This window comes from Tigriopus californicus, chromosome 4 (genome assembly GCF_007210705.1).
Source record: "Tigriopus californicus strain San Diego chromosome 4, Tcal_SD_v2.1, whole genome shotgun sequence".
NCBI lineage: Eukaryota > Metazoa > Arthropoda > Copepoda > Harpacticoida > Harpacticidae > Tigriopus > Tigriopus californicus.
In genome coordinates, this window is record NC_081443.1 from 3794031 (window position 1) to 3817538 (window position 23508).

At 43.3% G+C, this 23508-nt stretch overlaps 2 protein-coding genes across 5 annotated transcripts in view; both read right to left on the minus strand.

Moving 5' to 3' along the window:
- Positions 1–5276: 5276 nt before the first annotated feature.
- LOC131878963 (uncharacterized) lies at positions 5277–5884 on the minus strand. The gene is made up of 2 exons (XM_059225130.1): positions 5656–5884; positions 5277–5550 (listed from the first exon to the last, which is right to left on the minus strand). Exons 1-2 carry the CDS (start codon positions 5820–5822, stop codon positions 5289–5291), a joined length of 429 nt encoding a protein of 142 aa, XP_059081113.1. The 5' UTR covers positions 5823–5884; the 3' UTR covers positions 5277–5288.
- Positions 5885–9391: 3507 nt separating this feature from the next.
- Positions 9392–23508, minus strand: part of LOC131878962 (rap1 GTPase-activating protein 1-like) — a 56184-nt gene continuing 42067 nt past the window's right edge. The window contains exons 1-2 of one of the 4 annotated variants that reach the window (XM_059225126.1): positions 15391–15812; positions 9392–12188 (exon numbers count right to left, since the gene is read on the minus strand). In XM_059225126.1, the coding sequence (XP_059081109.1) occupies positions 9729–12188; positions 15391–15729 (2799 nt within the window). In that variant the 5' untranslated portion in view covers positions 15730–15812 and the 3' untranslated portion in view covers positions 9392–9728. Of the gene's footprint in view, positions 12189–12278; positions 12425–13348; positions 13606–15390; positions 15813–23508 lie in introns of those variants that run through there. The other 3 variants (XM_059225127.1, XM_059225129.1, XM_059225128.1) reach the window with 3 other exon arrangements.

Below are 23508 nucleotides of genomic sequence, written 5' to 3' on the forward strand. Positions count from 1 at the left end.
GGGGGAGCATTCAATCTCAAGAAAATTATGGTCAAACATGCATGTGATAGGGATGGGAAAGATTTATTGGCATTTAAAATGACTTTGCAATCCATTCAGGGTTCCCCTGCTCGCCATCAAACCTCGCTTGGATCGTGGTTGGGTCATTGACATGTGGTCTCAAACTCTTCACAAAACAGACGTGTCAATAAAAAAAGGCTTATTTGAATGCGTGTGTCGTGACCTCCAACGGACACATACAGTACACCCACCATAGACATGGTTCAGCCTGCTTGTTTGCCACCCAAGAACACGCCTGTTCTCATTTAATTCCACCGCTGTTTTTCCGCAGACGAACGGGTAAACTTGAACTGGTTAATGGCGGCAACTCTGTTTTAGAGTCTATCGCAAATCTTAATTTCTTCGAACGCCTCCGAAATTGGGTACTTCCAGCGGTACTTGGGTGGGTCTCTGCCTCACATTAAAACTCACTGTTATTGGTGTGTTCATTTCAGCTGAGTTTGTTGCTAAATTATAATACAAGAACTACAGAGAGGTCAACGGGTAAAACAATCTTCCCATAGCCTAGTCTTCTTGCAACAGGCAAGCATTGCCTTGAACGTCTTTTTTATTCGTTTTGAGCAAGCCTATGATGCTGCCGTCTCATTCTTCCAAGTTAAACCATCCAAGTGTCAAAAGCATTGGCATTACGACCCGACTCAAGTGCCTTTGATCAATATGCCATTCCTATGATCTTTAGAAACATTGTCGAGACGTTTTTTTCAAGCGAATAAGCCAGTCGTTTGATGACTTGGAGATCACGCCCTTGACCGTCATCACGATTGAGGGGCCAAGTTCAATCTCGCACCATGGCATTCCCAAACCAATGTGGAGTAGTGTGCCAAAAGAAAGACACAACCGAATAACAAAGGAGGATTTTCTGAAAGAGTGTGCTCGTTTCCAGCTTTTGGGAGTACGGTGCACTTGGCTACATCCGATTTCATGCACCCGCGATACCGAGCGGGTCCGACTTACTGCGGCCAGGTCGGCATTGCCACCCGCGCAATTTCAGAGCACGTGCCAAAACTGAGAGAAGAGAATAAAACTATTTTTATAATTCCCCTTGGGGTGATGAATTGGACAAGGTTGATAAATAGAGGACATGGGCCAAAAACTACATCATGCCTTATGATATGCATACCTACAGCAGTTCCCAAATTCTAGTCGTCATGAAATCCATTTCGACTTCCAATCAATATAAGTTTCCATCATGTACAAAAAGAGGCTATTGATCACCTTGAATGTGGTTAAAAGAGGAGCACAATACAAAACTTTCCGGCACTAAAACTTAAGAAAAAACTAGTAAGATTCTTAAGATGATAAATCACGAGATTTTGGGCTTGAAGCAGATGATCCAAGGTACACGATTATGTATCATCATGGTGTTCGCCTCACGTAATGTGCCATATTCTTTGATTAAGGAGGACATGGTCATCATGAAAATGAACCATGAAACTTGGCGTCTCATTCATGGCATCCGCCCAAAAATATGGTCAATAATGAATTTGTTCGTACGCTCATGTACGCCCATCGAGGAAGGACAGAGTGCCAAAATGGCTAAATAAGTAAACATCGACAACAGAGCATGGGCGTTTAATTTTTAAGAGCAGATCTATTTCTCCGAGGTGAAGAGTGCAAGACGGGATAATTAACTTGAGAAGATGAAGAAGCATCTCGAACGTGCAAAAGCCAGACATTTAATTTGAATCCGAGCGAGCCCATTTCAAGCACAACAACGAACGAGCGGCCCCGAGGCTAATGCAATAGAAGACGAGGCCGCCAGGTTCTCGCCGTTATTGGTTAGAGTACAATATTGGTGGTGGTGGTCTACATTTTGCGTAGCCATGCCATAAACCAAACACTATTCATTATGGACACCAAAGCTTTATGGGTTATTCCGAAGATGTTTTCGGGGTAAGGTTTTAACGATGCCCACTCACTCTAGCCCATTTGGATGAGCCTACGTAAAGTCCATTTTCGAAATACTTGTGGCAACGAGGAAACACGCCACAAGATCCCGAAACAACTATTATCTTGGAGGGCCAATCTGATCCGAAGGTTTCGCTCTAAATAAAAAGATATACCATCTCTACAGTACGGATACGAGTTTATATACTATGTACACACATGTTGAACAGTATGCACAACCACCCTTCAATCAGCTCGTGGATCTCAAGTGATTTGCCTCGATTTCAGCCCCGCCGAGTTGGTCGGAATTTGACGTTTGTTGCGAATTCGTAGTCGCACCCTGCAGAGGCCTCCACCCAAAGCAGTAAGGAAACAGGAGGAGGAGTTCCTAAGAAACTTGAAGGGTTGGAGGTGAGTACTGAGTAGGGCTCGGTGGATGAGGATGGAGGAACTCCTTAATCTGGTTTCAAGTGCTCCAGCCATAAAAGGACAAAACTTTGCGACCAGCTCAACTTCAGTGCAAGAATGTGAGGGTGATTAGCTCGATCTCATCTCGAAGTATGTACTAGATCCTCTCAGAGGTTGTCGTCATGACTAGTATCTGGTGAGTGCCATGTTCAGTCGCTGAGTAAAAGGGCACGCTTTGCTCAACTATTGTTAATCGACCGCAGTCGTGATAATGATTGGGTGGAACCCTTTTTCCAAACAGCCCTGAATATGTAAAGACCCGGTGTGCCGAAAATTTTAAAACGAAAACAGCGTGGACTGTCCGTTAGTAGAGAAATTTCTGCAGTTCACGGATACTTGCCTGGCTCATTTAATTGTATTTTCAATATACCTGACTTGATCAAATTCAATTTGTTCGTACCTGGACGGGTCGAAGGACTTTTCCTGCTTATTTTTCCTCTGGCAAAACTTTTGACACCCCCTAACAAATGGTCAGTTCATAGATTAAAACCAATTACCTGGTCTAGCAAGGCATTTGTCCTGATCATCTCTAAATGCGACTTTTAAGACCTGTGAGACTCTGAGAAAACTAATGACAATCTGTGGTGACCGATCAGTGGTTGGGCCCTTCCTGGGTCTCTTTCGTGTTTCGGGCACTGTTTTGATGCCCGCTTTGAAGTTCTCATCTCTCAGGATTCGCCGAGACTTCCAGGGTTAAAGACCACATTTGGCATCGCTCTCCCTGCCATTTGTTTGGTCCTTGTGCCTCTCTGCATATTGTAGTCTCTGTTTCTTTCTGGTGGTTCATTTTCTTGCACACTCGTTTTAACTGGCGTAACTGACATATGTAAGAATGAAGGGCGGGCCACTTGTTCCCTGGTTTTGCATATCGATAATAAGCAGAACGAATTGTAAGATACAACCAGGACCTTTTCCAACGCACGAGGATTCTTTGCTTCGGACCATCACCATTTGTCAGTTTTGTGTAGGAAGTCGTTAACCAAGATATTAAATCGGCCGCTTGAACTTGAACTTGGTGGTTTATGGTATTGAAATGCTAGCCAGCTAGCTACTTACAACTCGTGTAGCCACTGCTGTTCTTCGAGGTCTTCGTTCAATTTTACATACTAGTTTATGATGATCTTTTCTTAAGCTACTATATGTACGACATGCCAACGACCTCACAGCTTACCAATCCGGCTTGATTTTCGAAGTGAATTAACATACAATCAACTAAACAAAAACCACTTTATACCTCAGAGATACTCAGAGAGACAGAAAGTTCATTATGTCATATGTGTAACATGTCCAAAAATGTATGATCAATTACTTGACCCCTACAAAGCCTGTGCACAAATCATTACTTTATACTTCACGTCTCACATAAAGTTGGACGGCAAAATCCGAAAGAGTTGATTTAAAATCGTCAGCACTGGATCCGGTGGACTTTGGGATCTGGTCCATTCTCAGGTCAATGGTAAGAACGAGGTATGTAACAAGTGTGGCCCATCTTACTTGTTGTTTTTTTCACGAGTTGCGACATTCTGTCAGCTTAAAAAGAACACCTTTGGCATGTTGAAGGCTATTGTTGTGCCAAAGGAGGGTATATTGACTATTAGGTACTTGCCCCGGTGAAATTGCATACATGGCTAACTTTTTGGCAAAAAGATTTCAAGGCAATGTGGGATGTGGAAGCAAGCCATTGAACTCACACCATGTTTTTGGGGTTACATGATTCCTTTATATAATTTTATGCGGACTTATTAACCGTAACTGGGAATGTGGTCCCCATTAATAAGGGCTAAATCTGGACAGTAGGTTTTGAGTCTAAGTCATCTGTGGAGATTTTTTTGCCTTGTTAACAATGTCCCTCAGACCGCCCGGCTACACTGGTTCCATATTACATTTCCATTTGAGCATTACGGAAAAGGCTAAATATTATTGCTAACTTCAATGTGTGCCATTGTTGTTGAACTTTTAATGCTGACTTTATGTTTCTGTTTTTCCCACCGTTACTCTGTTATTCATTGCATTCCCGTTGGAAGCTTATAAAAAGTACTCTCTTTGGGAAATGGGATGAACATTCCAAGATTCACACACCTTTCATCAGACCTAGTTCAAAAACATGACTCATCTTAAAAATAATAGGAGCACACACATTAAGCCATTTTTGCTTTGCTCAACTGATCAAGATTTCAAATGCCTCGAGGACAAAGAAAGATAATTTGCAGGCCAGGACTGTCACAAGATAGCGAGACACAGAAAGAAAAACTCCCTGTGTGTGTGTGTGTGCGTGTGTGTGCAATGTGTGTTTGATAACAATTAATCATGGAGAAAATGCCCTTCAATGACCCGTTACCTCTACGTAATACATCCTCTGCGCATTGGAGGGGCTTAGATAAGGATTTGCGTGCGGGGTGGATAGTGATTCTGTTATGCTTATCCTTTGAACCAATCTTCGGTTCGATGCATGTACTCTATCTTGGGCAGGGAGAGTGTAGTGTACCAACCGAGAATGAGACCGAGAGGATGGATGCCCGTCCCTGACTGGAAATGGGGGTCGATCGCCAATCGAAATGTCTGTTCGGTCATCTCAGATTTGTTTACCCTCCATTTGTCATCGGAAAGGTTCTTCTCACCGATCTGATTGGACCCTCTTGATTGCTCCGAAGAGGGCCTTGGAACAGATAGAGTCGGATAGAGGGATGTCATTGTTGTCGGACGATATTGTTTCATGTCTTGCTAGCTGCTAGTGTCGTGATTGACGATCGGATAAAGAGTCCCTTTTTGCCATCCCAAAATGGCGCAGTCGATCTCGCTGATTTGAATCTAACCTCGCAGGGCGAAATAAGTTTTGACATCTTGAGGCGTTGCTGTAAATGTTAGGAAACTTTTTACACACACTTGAAACAACTTTCACTCCTCTTTATTGGCGCTATTTCAATCCACTTGGGTCGGCGGCGAGTTCGAGGATAGCCTCGGAAGTCGTTCCAGTAGTCGGACACACATCCTGCACACAATTGGCGTCTTAGTTTCTCTTGCAAACATTTGAGGAAATAAGTGGCCGCAATATCGATTTGCTGGAAGAAGTACTTATCATTCCCGAACTCGTGGCTGCAATGCCCAAATTCCAAGGCCAGATCTGACCGACCAAACCTGCAATAAACGAGAGTTAAGTGAGAGATTGGACAATTGGACAATTGGACAACTTTCGATTTCGGGTGACACAAAGCGCCATTATTCATGAATCGAATCACTTACCACGCCTCGTTCTCCTTCCGAAACGTTTCAATCACTTTCTGGGTGTGGATCTCCATTTCTTGTTTGTCATCTTGAGACTCAGGATGGAGATTTGCTACCGTCCACAGCCAGCCCAAACGAGTCATCAGACAAATCAATTCGCCTTGGCATTGGATATGTGCCGGCATGAAATCGTGGAGGAAAACGGGCCGAAGGACCTCGTGACAAAGACAATCCAATGATTTAGATTGGCCATTTTCCACTTGGCTCGTTAATGTCATCAACCAAAGAATGCCAGTCCCAAAGCCAACACCAACAATGGCCGATCGATTTCGGGAAAGGGCTCGAGTCCGCGCCAACATTACTGTCAGAGTATTCCAAGACGAGTGATTTGACTGAACGACACTTTTTGGAATCTGATCGTGACCCGCGTGCGTCGGAACAGATGCACGTGCACCTAATGTCAATCATGTTGAGTGGGGAAACCTAATCCAAACCTCTTGGGAAAACTTGTTTTGGCCCAGGAACATCTCGTTGCTGATGGTGGATGTCCGTTGATCTGACGATGCTTATCCCGGTTGGGTGTCATCAACGAGGTTATTTCTAGCGCGTTGTGAATACTCTTTGGTTTGGCTCGATATATGCCAGAGGCTTTGCTAAAATATGCTAGGAGGAGAAATAGTAACGCCGTGATTGGTTTTGGTTTCAAGGATTTCCTCAGTAAAGGACTCAATTAAGGGAGATATGAAATCTGGTCATCGCCTTAATCAAGGAAAACATGACGGCTGGAAGTTTGGTTGACAGCCAGCTTCAAAAAAGAAGAGGGGAACCCGTGCCATATTTGTTCATGGGAAACATGTAGGAGATGTTTGGTGTCGAACCAAACATCTTTACCACGATCCCTGACTAGAACTCCATCTTTCCCCATGAAACCGACTGTATTTGATTGGGCCCAATAATTCCCGTGGCATTTTGATGAGCAACTCCGATCATCCCTCACCTTGGTGCCTCAACTAAGCAAGTTGTTGATGCCAAACAATTGACTTGGAGTTCGACCCTCCAGACGTCAACAATGGACTTGAATGTTTTCCAAGTCAGATTTGAATCTTTGATTCCGGACCCATTTTAGCCAGTTTGCACGGCCGAACTCTATATAAAGAGCATTGTTCTCCAAAGATTGCACGATTTATGGATCCAACACACACTCCTGCACACATTGGCGAAATGTGGTTCATTTGGTGGGTGGCAAATAGACGAGGAAGTGAAGGAAAAGGACGACGACGACGACGACGACGACGACGACGACAAACCACGACCACCAGGACCACTCAAATGGACAGAGATGATAGTGGTGGATGGATGGGTGGATGAATGTATGGATGTTTGGAAGAAACTAAGGGAGGTGGCCTCCATCCAACCACTGAGTTTTTGTGTGTAGCGGCTACCATAGCCAATAGCTCCATCCAAGGAGCGTCGTCATCATCAGTCTTGTCAATGTGCCACATTTCCATTTAGGGCACAAAACACATGAGACATTTAGCACCCACCTCGCCGACAATTGCAAGTATGGTAGGCTCATGGATGGAATGTTGTGGTTTAAATAAGAACAATACGAAGATCATTACAGTTTGGGATTGGTAGTGCGAATTAAAATTAAGCTCAGGGAATTGCACGGACGAGGTTGAATGATAATGATTTATTGACCGATTTTCATAAGAGCAAGTCTTGGTTTGATTAGCTTGTTCTGACATGGGACACCTTTTCCTGTCAGTTCACATTAAAATCTGCCTCATCCAATGCTTCAATCCAAAGTGATTCGTTTTTTATTTCCATGATTCGGCCTGAAATGATAAGCAACATCTTTTTCAATTTTAGCAAACAAAAATGCCCTGGGCATGAAGCACTCGTACGTAAGGAAGTAACGATTTTTTCTGTATGTTGTTTAAAACTTTGTTTAAGCAGAGGCTTGTTCCTTTTAAGCAGTAGGAAAAAAATGTATTTCATCCATGGTTAAAATTTGCCAGGATAAGCCGATGTGCAAGTTTCCAAAGAAATTCCCAAAGAAATAATCGTTGGCAATATCTCTTACCCTACGAGTACCAAGAAACGTTTGCATCCAGTTCAGAAACTGGTTGTCAGATTTTTTCGTCATTTACCTTCTTCATTCGGGCATCAAACCTTTGCCTCTTGACATAATTCCTCCCAAGGGTTGGATTCGATCCTCTCAAGTGTCGCTGAAGGGCTCTTCTCCATTCCAAAAAGTTCCACAAGTCACGAGGATGTCCGTCATATTCTTCTAGCGTATCCACGAAGTTGTGCGGATCTCGAGCGGGGTGCTTAAAATGGGATTGATTAAAATTGGCTGAGCAATGGCGTTGATGGGTTTACAAAGGGTTTGCGCAATTTACCTCGTCCAGGTCGTAATCATAGACAGCAAAACAAGCTTGCATTGCCATAGCAGCCAAAAGTACCAGGATAATCCCACAGGTCTTCATTTTGGATCGAGGTGGACTGAACGACTGAGCCAATTTCCAATCAATCTTCTACTAAAAAGGTTTGGAATCCAATTATGGTTGCCTACATGCTTCAAGAATTGAATCCATGACGAAGACAGGGCATCTCCATTGTGTCCCCAATTCCAAGTCACCGAGGAGAGAACTTACCCAAGGTTTCTATCCGAATGTTCCAAAGAACCACTGATTCGGAAGCCTAATGTGGAACTCAGACCCTGACTATCTTTGATCAGGTTTAAATACGAAAACAAATCAAAGATCTTGGTCATCAAAGCTTGAATGATGGGCTAATTACATGGGTATTCTCGAGCTCTTTTACTTTCTCATGATACGGAGGAAATTCATGACCGCACTGACATACTAGAAAACAGAGCAATTAATCCTTCATTGCTATGCCGTCATCAAGAGGTCAGCTCGATTAAGAGTGGATCAGGATCCTCTATTGTTTTCGAACATGTTGCAATCGGTAGTCAAATTTTAAAGGCTTTCGCAACTCCTATCCTCTAAAGAAGACGGATTGGCGTGCATTCAGTTAATGAAAGGGGATTGAATGGGTTCTAACAGCCAAGCGAAACAGAAACATGCACACAAGCAGGGATTCTCCTCTCTCAAAAACGCAATCAGTAGTCTGCGCTTCAATGTAAAATAAACGATGTTAAATATTCTATTTATATAGTGTATATCTTTGGGGCCAATGGATGCTTGTCTCCTATGCCCCCTGCTGATTTATGAATGTAAATGTCGTCGAGAGGAAAACAAATTACCCTTTGAAATCGAGGAGTGACCCCACCCATTGGCGAGAAGAAATTTCACCTGCTAAATCGATTCATTGTATCTTGAGTGCCAAGTTGTCTGGAGATCTCGGTTTAGATCAATGGTGGAATAATGGGCACTTTCGTGTATTTATTGAGAGTATGGGAGCATCTCACGATCATAAATCATCGTCACAATTGGGGGTGCAATGTAAACCCCTTCAATTATTGACAGCATGACCTGCTTTGAATGTAACCACGTGCTAGTCATCCCCCTCAGATCGTTTCATGCCCATCAATTGAGTTGGAAGTCAAAGTGCGGTTTCCCAATGTCTCAAACAAAGCCCGACGTGTTTTTTTGTATGCCAACGTGCTATCGCTTGTTGAGGAGTTGAATATGGCTTGATACTCATTGACATTGAGATGTTGGATCTTAATCAGTATTCATGATCTCGTAAAATGTCCTAGGTGTGGCACCAATAAATTCTCTGGTTCAAGATAAAAAGATAGAATTATTTATTTGTTTCAAGATCAGATACATCGACAAGAACTCACAGATTCCTATCAGACGAGGGATATTATCATCATTATCAACGTTGTTCAAGGATGCTGTTATGGTTTTCACGTGATGGTGGCTGGTGTTGTTGTTTGCTTATAAATCAAAGGTTTGTCAATTCAAATTTACTTCTCAGGAGGTTGACTAGTGACGAAAATGAAACAAAAAGATGAACAAGTTCAAGAAAGCAAAGAAAGGCCGATTCGTCGGGGGTGTTAAGGCACTCAGAAAGCATAATAATAAGATTGGTGAAGAAAGAGGGGTTCGAGTCCGTCACGAACTGTTTTTGCCTGCGTCATCGCGTTCTTTCAGAGCCACGCGCAATCGCTGAATCTCACGACTAGCTACGGTCAAATCAGTCTGAAGTTGCGATTCCCGATCACGCAACCTCTTCACTTCGCGTTGCGATGCCACGCTTTGACGCAAAAGCTCGAGTTTGTCCACCTTTAATCTGGAAATCTCCTCTTGGAACCGGTCCAATTGGCTTAACGGGGGACCACCGTCTAACGTCACAGTGGTTATGGGCCCAGAGACAATGTTCTGGCAATCTGGGTCAAACTGGATTCCATGATGGGATGGTAGGCCATAACCAGACGAGCCCAAATTGGGAACAGAGACTCTCTTCAGAGGCCGATTGATAAAAGCGGACGATGTCCCTTGGGATTGGGTGTGTTGAAGGCGATGGTGTTCGTGTTGATCCATCTCCATTGAATTTAAAGAGGAGTCATCCGATTCAGAGAGGGTGGGGCCCCCATCGGAACTTGGTACCCGGTTAGGCATGTCCGGGCTGGAAATTGGAGACCCTGTGGTTGGGGACGACCCTCGTCCAGTACTGCCCGTGCCTACACTACCCCGGCCAGAATCTGACTTGCCGCCAAACCCTCGCCGGCCAGACGTATTAAAGGTCTTGTTGGGTAGGAATTTGGAAGGCTCATTCACGCCGATCATACTATTGGTACTTTGTAAGGTGCTTGTACTGTACTGTTGGGAAAGGTTTGACGTCGAGCTCTTGCTCTTGGTCATCTTTGGTAAGGAAGCGTTGGCACTTTCTGTTGGTGCGCCTTGTACTTTCACACCCCGGCTCCCGAATGCCTTCTTCACAGTGTCAAATATTCTGGAAGGTCTACGTTCACCATCGGTCTTGATAATTTCAACGGGTTCCACTCCGATGAAATCCTGCGTCTTCACGGCAAGTTCTTCCTCCAAGTTTGCCAGCAAGGTAGCTCTGGTTCTCTGTTCCAATTTTGAAAACTCATCCGCTTTGAGACAAGCATTTTGTCCATTGATCAGTTTGGTGAGGAGGAACTCTTTTAACTCGGGTCCTTTTCGAAACACAGACGGTGAAGGTAGACTTGGTCCAAAGTAGGGAACGTCGCTCTTGGCGGTCACACTGACTTTATATCGTGTATAGGCTGTGTCGGGGTCAATGGGTTGAACCAAGATGTAGGCGTGAAGAAAATGCGATGTGATCATGTCGGGAGTGAATGGTGTGTTGCCATCTTGAAACACGATGGCGACAATGTCGTTGCCAATGTGGCGTTTGCGCTGAAGTTGTTGGCAGTCGTTTTCAGTAAAAGGGAGCATGGTCGAAACATGGAACATGATCTCACGTCCATGGAATTCTTCAAAAAGAGATTCTTCTCCAGTCTGACCAAACTGTGTGTCAAGGCCCCCACGATATCCCTTATGATCCGCCAGTGAGATTTTCTGTCCCAGTATTGACATGAACTCGTCAAAGGCCGTGGAATGCTGTCGGTTGCCAAAAAGGGCCTCCTCTGTAATTTGACCCAGCTTTTGGTAGATCAGCCCAAATTTGAAAGAGTTGTCAAGGACATGTTCGTCATAATTCACGATAAGTTCGGACGATTTCCTACACAAAACAGGACTAAGTCTGTCTAGGGCCAACTGAGGAACCAACAATTGTGCCACTTTGACTGGTGACAAGTTATTGTCCAGGGCTGAGTCAGGAATGAGCTTGTGGATGGTCCCCGAGTTCAGCCTCAAAATGATCCGTGTGTGCACTTCATTTTCTCCGTTCTCATCCTGCTCCTGATCGGTATAGGTTTTTAGTGAGAGCACAATAGGCCCCAGATTATCGTCAATGCCATGAAAGTTGTAATGCTCATAACCCAAGAAATGAGCTCGATAGCAACGAGCCGTTTCGTCCATTTCAAACTTGGTCTTGAAGTTGACTTTGGGCAAAACGGGATTCCCTTCTGCGTCCACCGGAACATCTTGGTCCTGGTCGGGTGGATCGACCCAGAACCCACCGGTTTTCGGTAAGACAATCATGGGATAGGGTTTCGACCCGTCCAGTGTCTCTTGGAGTAAATACTTTGATTGAGGAACTTTGTTGGCTTTAGGTTGTTGGGTAGCAGGTAAACCGTTTTTGACTGCCCCACCCCCGGCTACACCTCCCAGTGTGGCTGGCATAGAACATCGTTGATCATCCAACCTTGACGACTGGAGTCGATCCAAAAGTTCGAAGAGCTCGGCTGATGAACTGAATCCTGGCGAGGTGGAATCCCGGTTTCGATTGGGATCAGTTTCTGGGCCCAAAACACTGGCAGGAGGCAATGACAAAGGTGGCCTTGATGAGTTTAGGCCTCCACTGAAGTGATTGCTGACGTTTGAGGCCACTTTGGCATCCATGGCTGTTCGGCGCGTGGTTGGTGGGCTGATCCAGGCCACGCGACTCCTTTGGGACGCATCCACGTGGTCGCTTGATAAGACCTGCAAAAAATTCGGAGAAGAAACACTTTTATCATCATATTCAGGATATCCAGCTGTTTCTACTCGAGTTATTTCTTGATGTTCTCTTACATGATCGCCATCAACACTTATTCACCCGATTGAATCTCATGTTCAATTGAACAGCACCGAGCTCCGTGTCAAACAAGGATTTGTGTCACAGATGAAATGTGTCTATCTATCACAACTGTTCCAACACTTGATCGATTTTTTTCTCCGCGGTCTTTGAGTGAAGGGAGACCAAATCAGGACTCAGATTTATCAATAAGTAATGAGCTTTCCCCCCTCTTGGTCAACTTAAAAACACCTGTTCTCCTGCCTTTCAAATATTCGCTTTCATACCTTGCGCACATGTGAAGAAAACTGTCAATGTCAAAATATTGGGACCCCAGAGATCTTCACACTCAATTAACGCAATACTGTATTATGAAGAAGATGTTTCTTCTCTCTCTTCAATTGAAGTTTGACATGAACTGATCACACACTTCTTATCAAGTTAATGTTTTCCTTTCATGTTAGTTTGTTTAAGCAATTCTTCTTTTTATGTGGTAATCCACAATTCTACTGTGTATGCACAATGGTCGGATAGAGTCAGACACAGATGGAAACTATCATTCCGATTGAACTCGGAAGACCTTGGGGCTCTATTCACCGCTAAGACCAGCAAGTCATGCGAGGATCTCAATGACCAGACTTGGCCGTTGCAGTCTTTTCCTTCTTCATCCTCGTCTTCTCACTTGACTTCTAATAGCACATCGTAAGCCCGTCATAAAAATTCACGGAATTACTGTAGGTGCACTCAAAAATCTCGAATGGGAAGGCTTGAAATAAGTGAATGTGAGTGAGGACGTCTATGTCTAGGCTCAATATTTCATATTCCTCAGGGGGATGGGCTCATCTTGGAAGTTCAGGAAAATATGAGCGGTCATCTTTTATGGTAACAAAAAATCACCGACACCCACACTTGACCCAACTCATGACGGCATTTTTGGTGGTTCTCAAGAGTGATTTTTTGCGGGGCCGTGTGTGATGCTCACATTAGCATTGAAGCTTTTAAAAGTGAGAGTGAGGAGCCTCTCTATTGACAAAAACCATTGCATAGCGAGCTCATTTATTTTTTTTTCCAACCTTCTTTCGCTTACTTTGGCCTGATCTCGCTTCTTGAAGAACGGTCTACCCGTCGACAGTTGGGTTGACCCCGGGTTCTTGCCATCATCTTCACTTATCTTCTTTAGGTGGTTTTGTCCCGTTTTCCCATGTCCGTGGCACTTTTCATCCGTTTTTGCGTGTTTTTCGCCTTGTTTAGTTAAACTCACACCCAACATCGGCCTCGTTTTTAGCGATTCACTATAAATATCTTCCCACAGAGTTTATCTTTTTGGCGCGTGCATGACGCACCCCATCATAGCAAGCTTATCAATGCCTCGGATGTGGTGAGGGCAGATGATCATGTAATCTCTCGAAGAGTGTTCGAGCTGGATTATTGACGTTCACTAATCATTAGACAAGGACTGTCAACAAATCAATCAGCGATCTGCTGAGAAAGTGAAGGATTTGATTTCGATTCCACACACTCCTGTGTTTCTCCGCTGAGGACTGATCTGCTAAGACATGCATGACAAAAGTACCCTCATTCGAGGAGCTGAAACACTTGTGGCTTACGCTCTTCCCTTCTTTTTTGAAAGGCAAGCGCAGATGATAGAAAATCATAAAACTCGGTAATAAAAAACTGAGGCAGCGAGCGACACGATATGTTGCACAGAGACAAACCAAATATGTTGCACAATTATGATTCAAAATAACAAATCACCGACTACTACCTAAGCGACTTCATTCATCGATTTAGCGATCAATCGATGGCCCTTGTTCGGCACCAATGCAAATCGCAAAGCCGGATTTAGGGATATCCTTGGGCTGTGACAAGGGCCTATTCGATTGAGCTTGGCTTGCCAATGGATAAACCTAGTGCTGACCAATGGCCCTGATTGGGTTGGTTATGTGCTGACCTAATCAAGATCCAATGAAATAGTGCCAGCACCCTGCAGTAATTGCTTCAACAACCATCTGACGATAAATCACCTCGTCGACCTGAGAATGCAGGTGCAAACTGCACAAAAGGCAAGTCAGATAGAAAAAAAGTCAAGCTCAATTTTAGTTATTTTTAACCAAAGATCCCTTGGAATGCTTGATTTATGGTAGAACTCAGGGAGGCTTTGATGAAGAGCCTCCCTAAAATGTAAACATGGTGCCCATTCGAGATTGGGTGTTAGACCCAGATTAGCTACGGATTATCTCGCTCAACTGAAATGGTCAGGTTCTTTGGGGCATTGGATGTCATAGCTTGGAGGTATAGATTCAATTGTTTGAAATAAAATACAAGTGGATCGATAAAGAGTAGTTCATCAACCGGGCGCCAATCAAAATCCAACACCACCAGGGTTACACCTCGTGAAGTACCCTGTAGTCTGGCTTTGAAAGTACACCCCCAGGGCAGCAATTTGCAACCATTCTTCGATGGTGGGTGTGGCATAGAGAGTGGCAAGAAACGCCACTTCAAATCATCAGGAGCTAAGGGTACAACAGCGGTAGTTGAAGGGCCATTTTGAGCGCAATAAAAGCGACCTGTCACCTTTTCGCACCATCGGCATTCAACACCTTCCAGATCATGTGAGGAGAACATTCGGGGGCTAATCCTGGCAGCCTCCTACTTCAACAATTGCCAATCGACAGGTGTTTTATCGGTGTCATGAAAGTCGATTGGATAGCTCCCATATTTGGACACGGCCCAAGCAAAAAGCGACAAACCTTTGTTTCAGTCCTCCAAGATACCTTTTTCAGCCTATGAATGTTTCAAAGAAAACATTTTTTTTTTGTCGTTTGTACGAGGATGTGTTTCAATAATAGTTCAAACAGACTCTTGAATTGGACGACTGATCAAGAATGAGACTCAGAAATTGCTGGAACCATTTGGCACTCTCTATGTTTTGCAAACATATTCCATAGCTAAGCGTTGCCAAGTATGATTGCGTCAGGTTCGTCTGGGTGTAAAACTTGATGTGGTACGTTATGCGTTACAGTGTGTATGACAAAACATGAATCATTGTCCTCTGAAACGGTTGAATGACATAATCCAATTCGATGCGCTGTCTATCGCAAATACGATTAAATCATCAATAGAACTCACTTGTGTTTCGTGGCCGGATTTTGATATGAGCATTGACGTGGATTTACTACGGCTTTTCTTCCGTTCTGCGGGTTTTACCACAGGAACTTTAACGGGAGAGCTTCTAACGGCCATGTTGCCATTGCAATCCACCTTTGGTACAGATTTGCGCCCAAAACGTGGCGAGATGGTTTTTAGGATGGCCGCATGTGAACGGGCAATGTTCTGGGTCACTTGAAGCGGGTTGAAGTCACGGAGGCCCAGAAAACCTGGCCGTTTCGGTGGATCCTCAACGGGATGTGGAAATCTCATATGAGCTGGCTCAGGAGAAAGCTCGAGTATTTTTGGCAAGGACGTCATTTCAATTTGACGCTTGATTTCGAACGATTGATTCTGAATTGATCTTGTCCAAATGGAGCGAGCAACTGTTTGTTGATCGACTTGCAAAAGGTTCAGAAACTTAACCACAGATCATAAAGCGTGAAAAAAGATTTGCAACCAAATCTGGTTAAATCCGCTGAGGTTTTCCAAATAGTTCTACATGAAAATTGGAATTATCTGGAGCCGTGAATCTAGCCAATGCATGGAGAATAAACACAGATTTCATAATTTGGGGGAAGGAAGGGAGGAAGGGAGGGAGAGGGGAGTGATTTGTATTTTCGACTCTCCGTTTGAGCTTCCACGGGCAATTTCAATTTCATCAAGCTTGGGTTGAAATTCATTGGATAGGCCATTGAGACTGATTTTATGACTAGTTATCAAACTTTGCCAGCTCTAAACCGTGCAAGCAGAAATGTACCGGTTTTCCGTCTAAACTAGAATTACATTTCTTGGTTGAGGGTCTCTCAGAGCCTATAGCAAAATCGGAAATTATGGACTTACTGGAAAAGCAGCACTGGATGACTTACCAATGATTGGTCAAATATGACCATTGAGCTTGGAAACTAGAGATTTCAAATTGCAATTTCTTCATTTTGAGTCTAGGTCAAAACTCACGCAACCTAGTTTTTCACCCGATTTTCACTTGATTGGTTAAAGCCAAGTAAGACTCGTTGCACTTTATCCCTTAAAATAAACAACACAGATGTCAGTGTTCATGATCATACCATGATGAGTCACAATGGAAAATCAACTATTCATTATTTGGTTCTTCTCTCCTTTATTCTGATCTGATCAGTCTTTTTATGTAACAAGGCTAAGTGCATTGCTCTTTAGCAACAATGAACTTTGATGTCGCGATCCATCTTTTGCCACTTTTTTTCAACCGATAAAGTTTGATCTATTGTCACATTGGCTAGCTTGGCTGACTTTCAAATTTCAATGCCTTCCAATCCGATAAAAGTTCGTTCTGTTTTGACCGCCCTCAGTCGAAACAAGAAGAGGATGAGCACATATCCATTCTAGTAACTGGTACTAAGTACACTTCCAGTTGTTCGTCTCATTCAGAGAACATGAATTCTTTTCGGAAAATGAAGCAATCAATCTTTTTCTCAGACTTTCAACTCTTGTGTACTTGTGTGCTTTTGGCTAGCTGGTAGTCGGCCTGCACGGTCGAAACCCTCAATTTTCTCATAAATCCCAAGCAAATAAAGTCAAGAAGAGAAGGAGAAATGCAAATACCTCACCGTGCCAATTGCACCTTCTTGGCGAAGATGAGAACCATGCACTGTGGAAAAAAGTAAGGAGGATCCATCCATATTCAATACATTAACCCACACCTTAATTCAAAGATGGGTATTTTGAAATCAGTTAAAAAAAAAGAACACTTTGTCTCCGTTGTTCCATCTGTCAATCAGAACCATTATCGCTAAGAGCCCATCCGACCGAGCAAAAATATGACAGTGCTGGATTTATTGTCTTTTTCTGCCACTTGTCAAAGAGTTGGGAAATATCTGAATATTTTGTAGCGCATTTGACTCCAGCAGGTGCTGCTTTCACCAAAGGTTCAAATTCTGTACATTTGAATTGGCTCGGTTTCTTTTGCACCTGAACAATATCGGGAGGAGAAGTAATCTTTAATGTAATACTAATCAAGCATTGGATACGTATTACAAAGTGAACCCACAGCCTTAAGAGGTTCGTTTGATCGACTCTTCTCGTAGTTCCCATAGGGAATTCCTCATTTTCTCAGACTGACATGACCTAAATTGATTTTAAATTGTGTTGGGGTTTCCTCTCGTTTTGAGCACCCTGAGAATTGCCCGAAATTTCCAAGCGACAAGATGTCATGAGACGGATTCGCTTGTTGAACTCTCAATATAAGATTGTTAGTGACGTACAAAGATATGCTTGCTAAAGTAACGTTTTGCGAAAATCATCGAACCAGTGTCCAGAGCAAAACCAATAATGTCTCAGGAAAGATTATCTAGCGATTTGCTTTTGCTATTTTATATCTGAAGAGACCAATTTGGTGCGTTTTCCCATCAAATTTGCTCAAAGCTTAGGGTCAATCAGGCGTGCTTTTTCCTCGTACTTGGAAATCGATTACAACATCCCCTTGGAATATTCTGAGCGATTGAGACTGAACAAACATCCGTTTTCGTTCCTGAAGTATCACTTGAACGGAGGCTGTTGCTATTGACTTCTCAGAATGTGTCGAGGTTTTCTTTCAATTTGTGGATGTGTGGGGGTGCGCGTGTGTGTGTGTGTTTCAGATAATCAGGTCTTCTTCAACTTGACGACGGAGAGGGCAAGGTGTACGGTACACATCTTGGTAGCCGATGGTTAGTTTCACTGTGTCATTAACCTCAATTGGAGGTGAACAAGATTGACATCCCCATCGTTTGTGATGTTCCTATATGACAACTGTGCCATCCTTAATGACCATGCTCGATTGAGTTAGAAACTGAATCGGTCTTCAAGGTTCATCATGAGTTCACTTTTCCGTTTGACAATCCACTCACTGATCACTGATCACTGTGATCGGGTGGGTAAATTACATTCACATACCTACGAGGGTACATGTAGAAAGGTGTACCTACTCCGTGTGTACACATCAAAGGGCAATGTTCAAGCATTGTTTACATGAATGAACAGGAAATCGAATTGGGAAAAACTAATTTGAAGCCCCCCTCCAGCTTTTACTTCTGGCATTGGTGTTATCTTCATTGCAAATCAATGACCTTGAATAAATTTCACCAAACGATGTTGGCGCGATCTTCTTCAAATGTACTGCCGGAAGGCAAGCAACAGCCGCGATAAGTCCTCCTCCCTAGGCCCTGGCTTGATTCCAATGCTCTGACTGAAGTGATGGAGGTTCTTTTGGTGCTGCTTTAAATCGACAGGTTGTTCCTCTCTACTTCCCCGATCCCACTCATCATCAATCAAAGCTTGGCTCTCATTCGCCGTTTTGGCATCCCGATGGGTTGATCCTCTTCTCGCACGTCGTTTCTTTGTAAGGGCATCGATTTTGCAGCCTTAGCAATGGCTGGCATGATCACCAAAATCGCCTCATTCCGTTAGCCCCAGGGTCTCTCTTAACCCTTGAGAACGGTCCTCAGGGCCTCATGTGACACCAAACTCAATTTATTATTTCGCACCAAAAGTCGTAAAATCTGCGCGACTTTCTTCTGACAGGAAATCGTGCCCATCTCGTTGGATCTCGAAATGGATTTGAACTCCCCAAGTCAATCTTCATACGCGTCCAAGATCATGCATTAAAGTTTAGATGCATACCCTTCATGCACTGTGTGTATGTACTCGTACACTGTGCTGTAGGTAGGCTCTCGAGTCATTGACTCTACCTCCAAGTCAAAGACCTGGGTCACAAAGTTCGCATTGAATGAGCATAGGGGCAACATTTTTGGCACATGGTTGTCAGAAGACCCATCCATTTAAGACAAGACGTTCCACCCAGGGTGACCATAAATGCCAAGACACTTTGGCCTTCAATAACGGCAAGATTTGACAGCTTCTCGGCAAGTGATTATTTACAGATAAACCACCATCGTCTCGTCTGATCTTTATGACGAAGGTTTATGGCACATCATAAATTGAAAACCAATAACAGCCCGAGCAAGTACCGATTGACCGGAAGCAATTGCGCAGCAATACTTTACGGAAGGCAAGCGAGTGAATTGATAAAAGATCAAATCAACGGCGTAAACTTTTCAGGACTATCACAGACTAGGGGTCGATCGTTCATTTCCATTTTCATTGTTTCATGCCCCATTCAAATCGTGGATTGAGATCTTTGTTTAGCGATAGAATTGTGTCTAATCATCTTTCAGATCCAGACAAACGCTGTGCTTTCATTTGCTCATCAGATATACTTGTTTTAATCATTAAAAAATCCTTCTGAGTAATGAGTTCCCGGTTAGCCTTGAATCATACATTTACGTATATTTACGTATGTCCAAACAAACTTGGTCGGTCCTCATTTCTTTCAAGAAAGTTGTACGATCCAATAACTGCAACTACGTAAGTCAGGTCATTACTTCTGTTCGTTTTCTGCCCCAATAATTAGCCATCATCTCCATCATCCCAATTGGTGAAGAGAGGAGTTCGACCCAGAATCCAAAGAGTCGCCCCAATGCTGTGGGGCAAACGAGGTTGATTTCGTAGCTTCTTCCCGATGAGAACGAACTAAATTCTCGAGTTCTCTTGTTAAATGCTGGCCCTGAGGCCAGATTATGACAAAAGACTTTCAGACCGAAATGAGGTTCTTAAAAGATCACAGTTTTATGGATTTTATTGACCAATACACGGATGCACTACGAACGAGTCCGTTGTGGGTCGTCGGTACATGAAGTGGTTCCCTTCACAATGGTTTACCACCTCCACTTCTATGGCACTTTCTTTTTCAGAGAACCCTCTTGGAGAAAGAAAGTGAGCAGAGACCTGTCAGATATGCATGAGCTGATCATTCTCGAGCCCATTGTTTCTAAGAATATCTTGAAAGTATGCGTTCTATTGATATCTCCGTTTCAGGATGATCTTCCAAAAGTCTCGGTCCCGGCATTTGTAGCCGGTCCCTCTCCAACCGGGATGTTCGTTCTAAGCTTCAAAGCACATCAGCATCAAGGAAGTGTTGATAGAAATCTCTCACGACTTTTTTCAGAGTTAGTTCGTCTTTGCCTTGATGAAGAGGATACTCCTGGTGATAGACTTGAGGTTTTTGAGGTGGAAGATGAGCTTCCCCGAAGTACATCACGTATCCTTAAGTATTCCTCCTCCGAGATCCATATCGGAAATCGCACCCAACCATCTTCGTTCGAGTGCCACCCTCAACTTCCACTTACAGTGGAAAAACAACCAATCAAATCACCGCGTAGTTAGGCACCTCAGCTTGCCCATTCAAAAGTCCGTATGATATCATCGGGAACGCCATGTCCGATCAGGTTTGTTAATCATCTGTTAAGTGTCAAGAACTAAAGCACCACGACCTAACTAACTAGCGTTTCTTGCCACCATGGAGTGCTTTTTTTTTCTTCTTTTGGAAACGGGTTTCGTTCATCACTTGCAGTAATCCAAACATGAGAAGTGCCCTTGTCATTTATTTGATTGTAGGTACACAATGTGGGATTGAGTAATTTGAGCTTGCCAAAAAGTGGAGCCGTTCAAGGCTGTTTTTTGATTTGGTAATAGATCATCAACAACGCCAGTATTATGGTGACTCTTGTCGATCTTCCTCCCGGAATGGTAAAAAAGATTGCCGCTCAGTATGGTTCAAATCAATTGATCTAAGCAATCGCTGGAAATCTCTCAAGATCAAGTTCAGTGTCGCCTTTGACGCAGTCAATGCGTACTCGGTGCATGCACCCAGAACAGCCAAAGTCAAAATGAAGTGCGTTGCAAATACCACCTATGGTACTGTACTACGCTTACAGTAGTGGCACTACTACGAACAGTAATGTGAGAACAATAGACCACGTAGTGGAAATACTCGTACGTACTGTCGGTTCCAAATATTCGGTTAGGATTTCTTCATTTCCTCTTTCGCTTGGCGCGCCGATCTTCTTCCATTTTTTTGATTGATAGAGCTCCAAATATCCCTCGTTCGAGACAAAAATGGAGTAAGGACAAAAATGGAGCAAAATTACTACATGCTCCATGTTTCTTTTCACGTGTCATATGTAGATGTGCATTCACGTCCTCGCCGATTCAGGTCGATTTCAAAAGGATCTTTGGCTGACTCGACCTCGCAGGCTTAGATCTTTTATTGAAATTACCTTTGTCTGATTCTACATGGATCAGTTTCAGGTTTTAATTAACGTGGAGTAAAATGTCAGCACCATGATTTTTGTCCTACGTGCCTCCACTAATGAATCTTCTTTTACTGGCCCAATTCTTGTCGTTAATCTCGATTCTTGATCAACTACATCCAACGAAGGAACCAACCAACCAACCAACACTCCAATCAACCAACCAACATCTTGCAGCCCTTTCAAACAACTAAATGCAGTATTTGGCAAAATGACATATTATCGATCAACTCCAGTTGGCATTTGCTTTTAGCCCCGAGAACCGGCTGTTGTTCCCAAAAACACTAGGAATCTTGAAATTTCTCTTGAGTGGTGAGAATGAATTCAAAAAAGCTGGCTTTGATGCATCCCCTCGGAAGAAAAACCCCAGACCCAACAAGAGATTCCCTTTAGATTTTTGCACCGAAAGGAATTTATGGAAACGCGTTTGGAGTGAGTGAGACGAAATTCTATTGGCGACCATAAAACAATGGAAACTCGACCACAACCATAGTAATAACATGTAAGATTTTTTTTGCAAATTGGAGTTGTAGAGAGGAACGCCTTTTAGCTTGATCTCAGAACCAGAACTGAAGCGGAATAAAGCCGTGTCATCAAAACTGACAATTTGATTCCAAGTTATTTCGCTATGGTTGTGGCCATTTTTCCTACTTCCAAGGGTCATGTGGAAAATATGTGCACATCTCATGTAATGAACTTCACAGAAGGTCAAGCCTCGACGTTTTGATGAGATGATGTCTTTATGGGAATGAAAAATGAAGAACCAAGTCATTGTCTGCGTCAGTGGTGCAGGTATGATGGCTCTAGTGCGTATCAAGAAAAATCCAGAAGCAATGTAATGACCACAGAGTATTGTACTTAGAGTAGAAGAACGTATGCATTTCCTGAACGTCCAATTACAGGTCGAGTCAACCTTTTCTTCTTAAGGATTTTTCTGTCCCTGCTTGAAATTTTCATATCTTAAACACTGATCACTGAAGTCAGACATTGATTATTCGTCAAAGTTTCCAAAGGTCTCCCCCAGTCTCTAATTGTATTGATAAACAGTAACTTTTCAGTGGCAAATGTAACTTTCACAGGACAATCAGCTACGCTACACAAAGCGTTAGAAATCATTAGCATATTTCAAATACCAAAACGCCATGGACAGTATCTTTATTGCGATTTGGAAATTCGCATGAACAATAAAGTTCAACTTGAAATGGAGAAATGTTTTAAGCAAGCTTCCACACTCAGAGCGCCTGAAATTTCCATTCTGACCTCTTGACTTTAGATTTATCAATGCGTCTCAAAGCCTTGAATTAGGTCTTTTTATGGGTACCTTATTTGGGGAGCCTCGAATTAAAGATGCCTTAGTTCTTGGTGACTTTAATGCTTGGTTTCCAACGTTTGGTGCTGTTTTTATCCCAACTTGCTCATTTCAGGAATTTAATCAGAGCTGTACTTGTCTATTGACTTGATGGTTTCTATAATGGGCTCATTTGTCAAGGGGAGAAGCTCGGCCTGGTTACGATTTCGACCATCTTATTGAGCTAAGCTCCATACATTTCATCAAGCCGGTCCAATTAAATCCTTCGGGGCAATGCTCATATCCGCTCAAGTTAAAGATAATTATAGTGGTTATGAAAATAATAATCACATCCGCTCGACCTCACAATATATATGTGCATGTACCTGCATTGTACACTCACTGAGGTAGGGAGAAGGAATTCGGTTTGCTCTGCCTGCGTAACGGTCAATGGTTTCCTCCAATTAAAGGCTATTTCCCCAGGCCTGATGATGGAAATGGGCGTTTGAAAAGAAACTTGGGGGAGTTACGAGTGATATAAATTTGCCTGTCCGTATTCAACTTAGTTCGAAGATAGCAGTCCAATCTCCAAGGAGGGTAATTTGACTCTCGAGCACAATGGTTACGGAGCTCGAGTCGAGCTTGTAT

Bases quoted from the DNA above. Each gene is read 5' to 3' on its own strand.
- LOC131878963 (XM_059225130.1), bottom strand. From the start codon at position 5,822: ATGCCGGCACATATCCAATGCCAAGGCGAATTGATTTGTCTGATGACT. The intron at 5,551-5,655 runs GTAAGTGATTCG...CGTTTATTGCAG, and splicing joins CGGAAGGAGAACGAGGCGTG to GTTTGGTCGGTCAGATCTGG.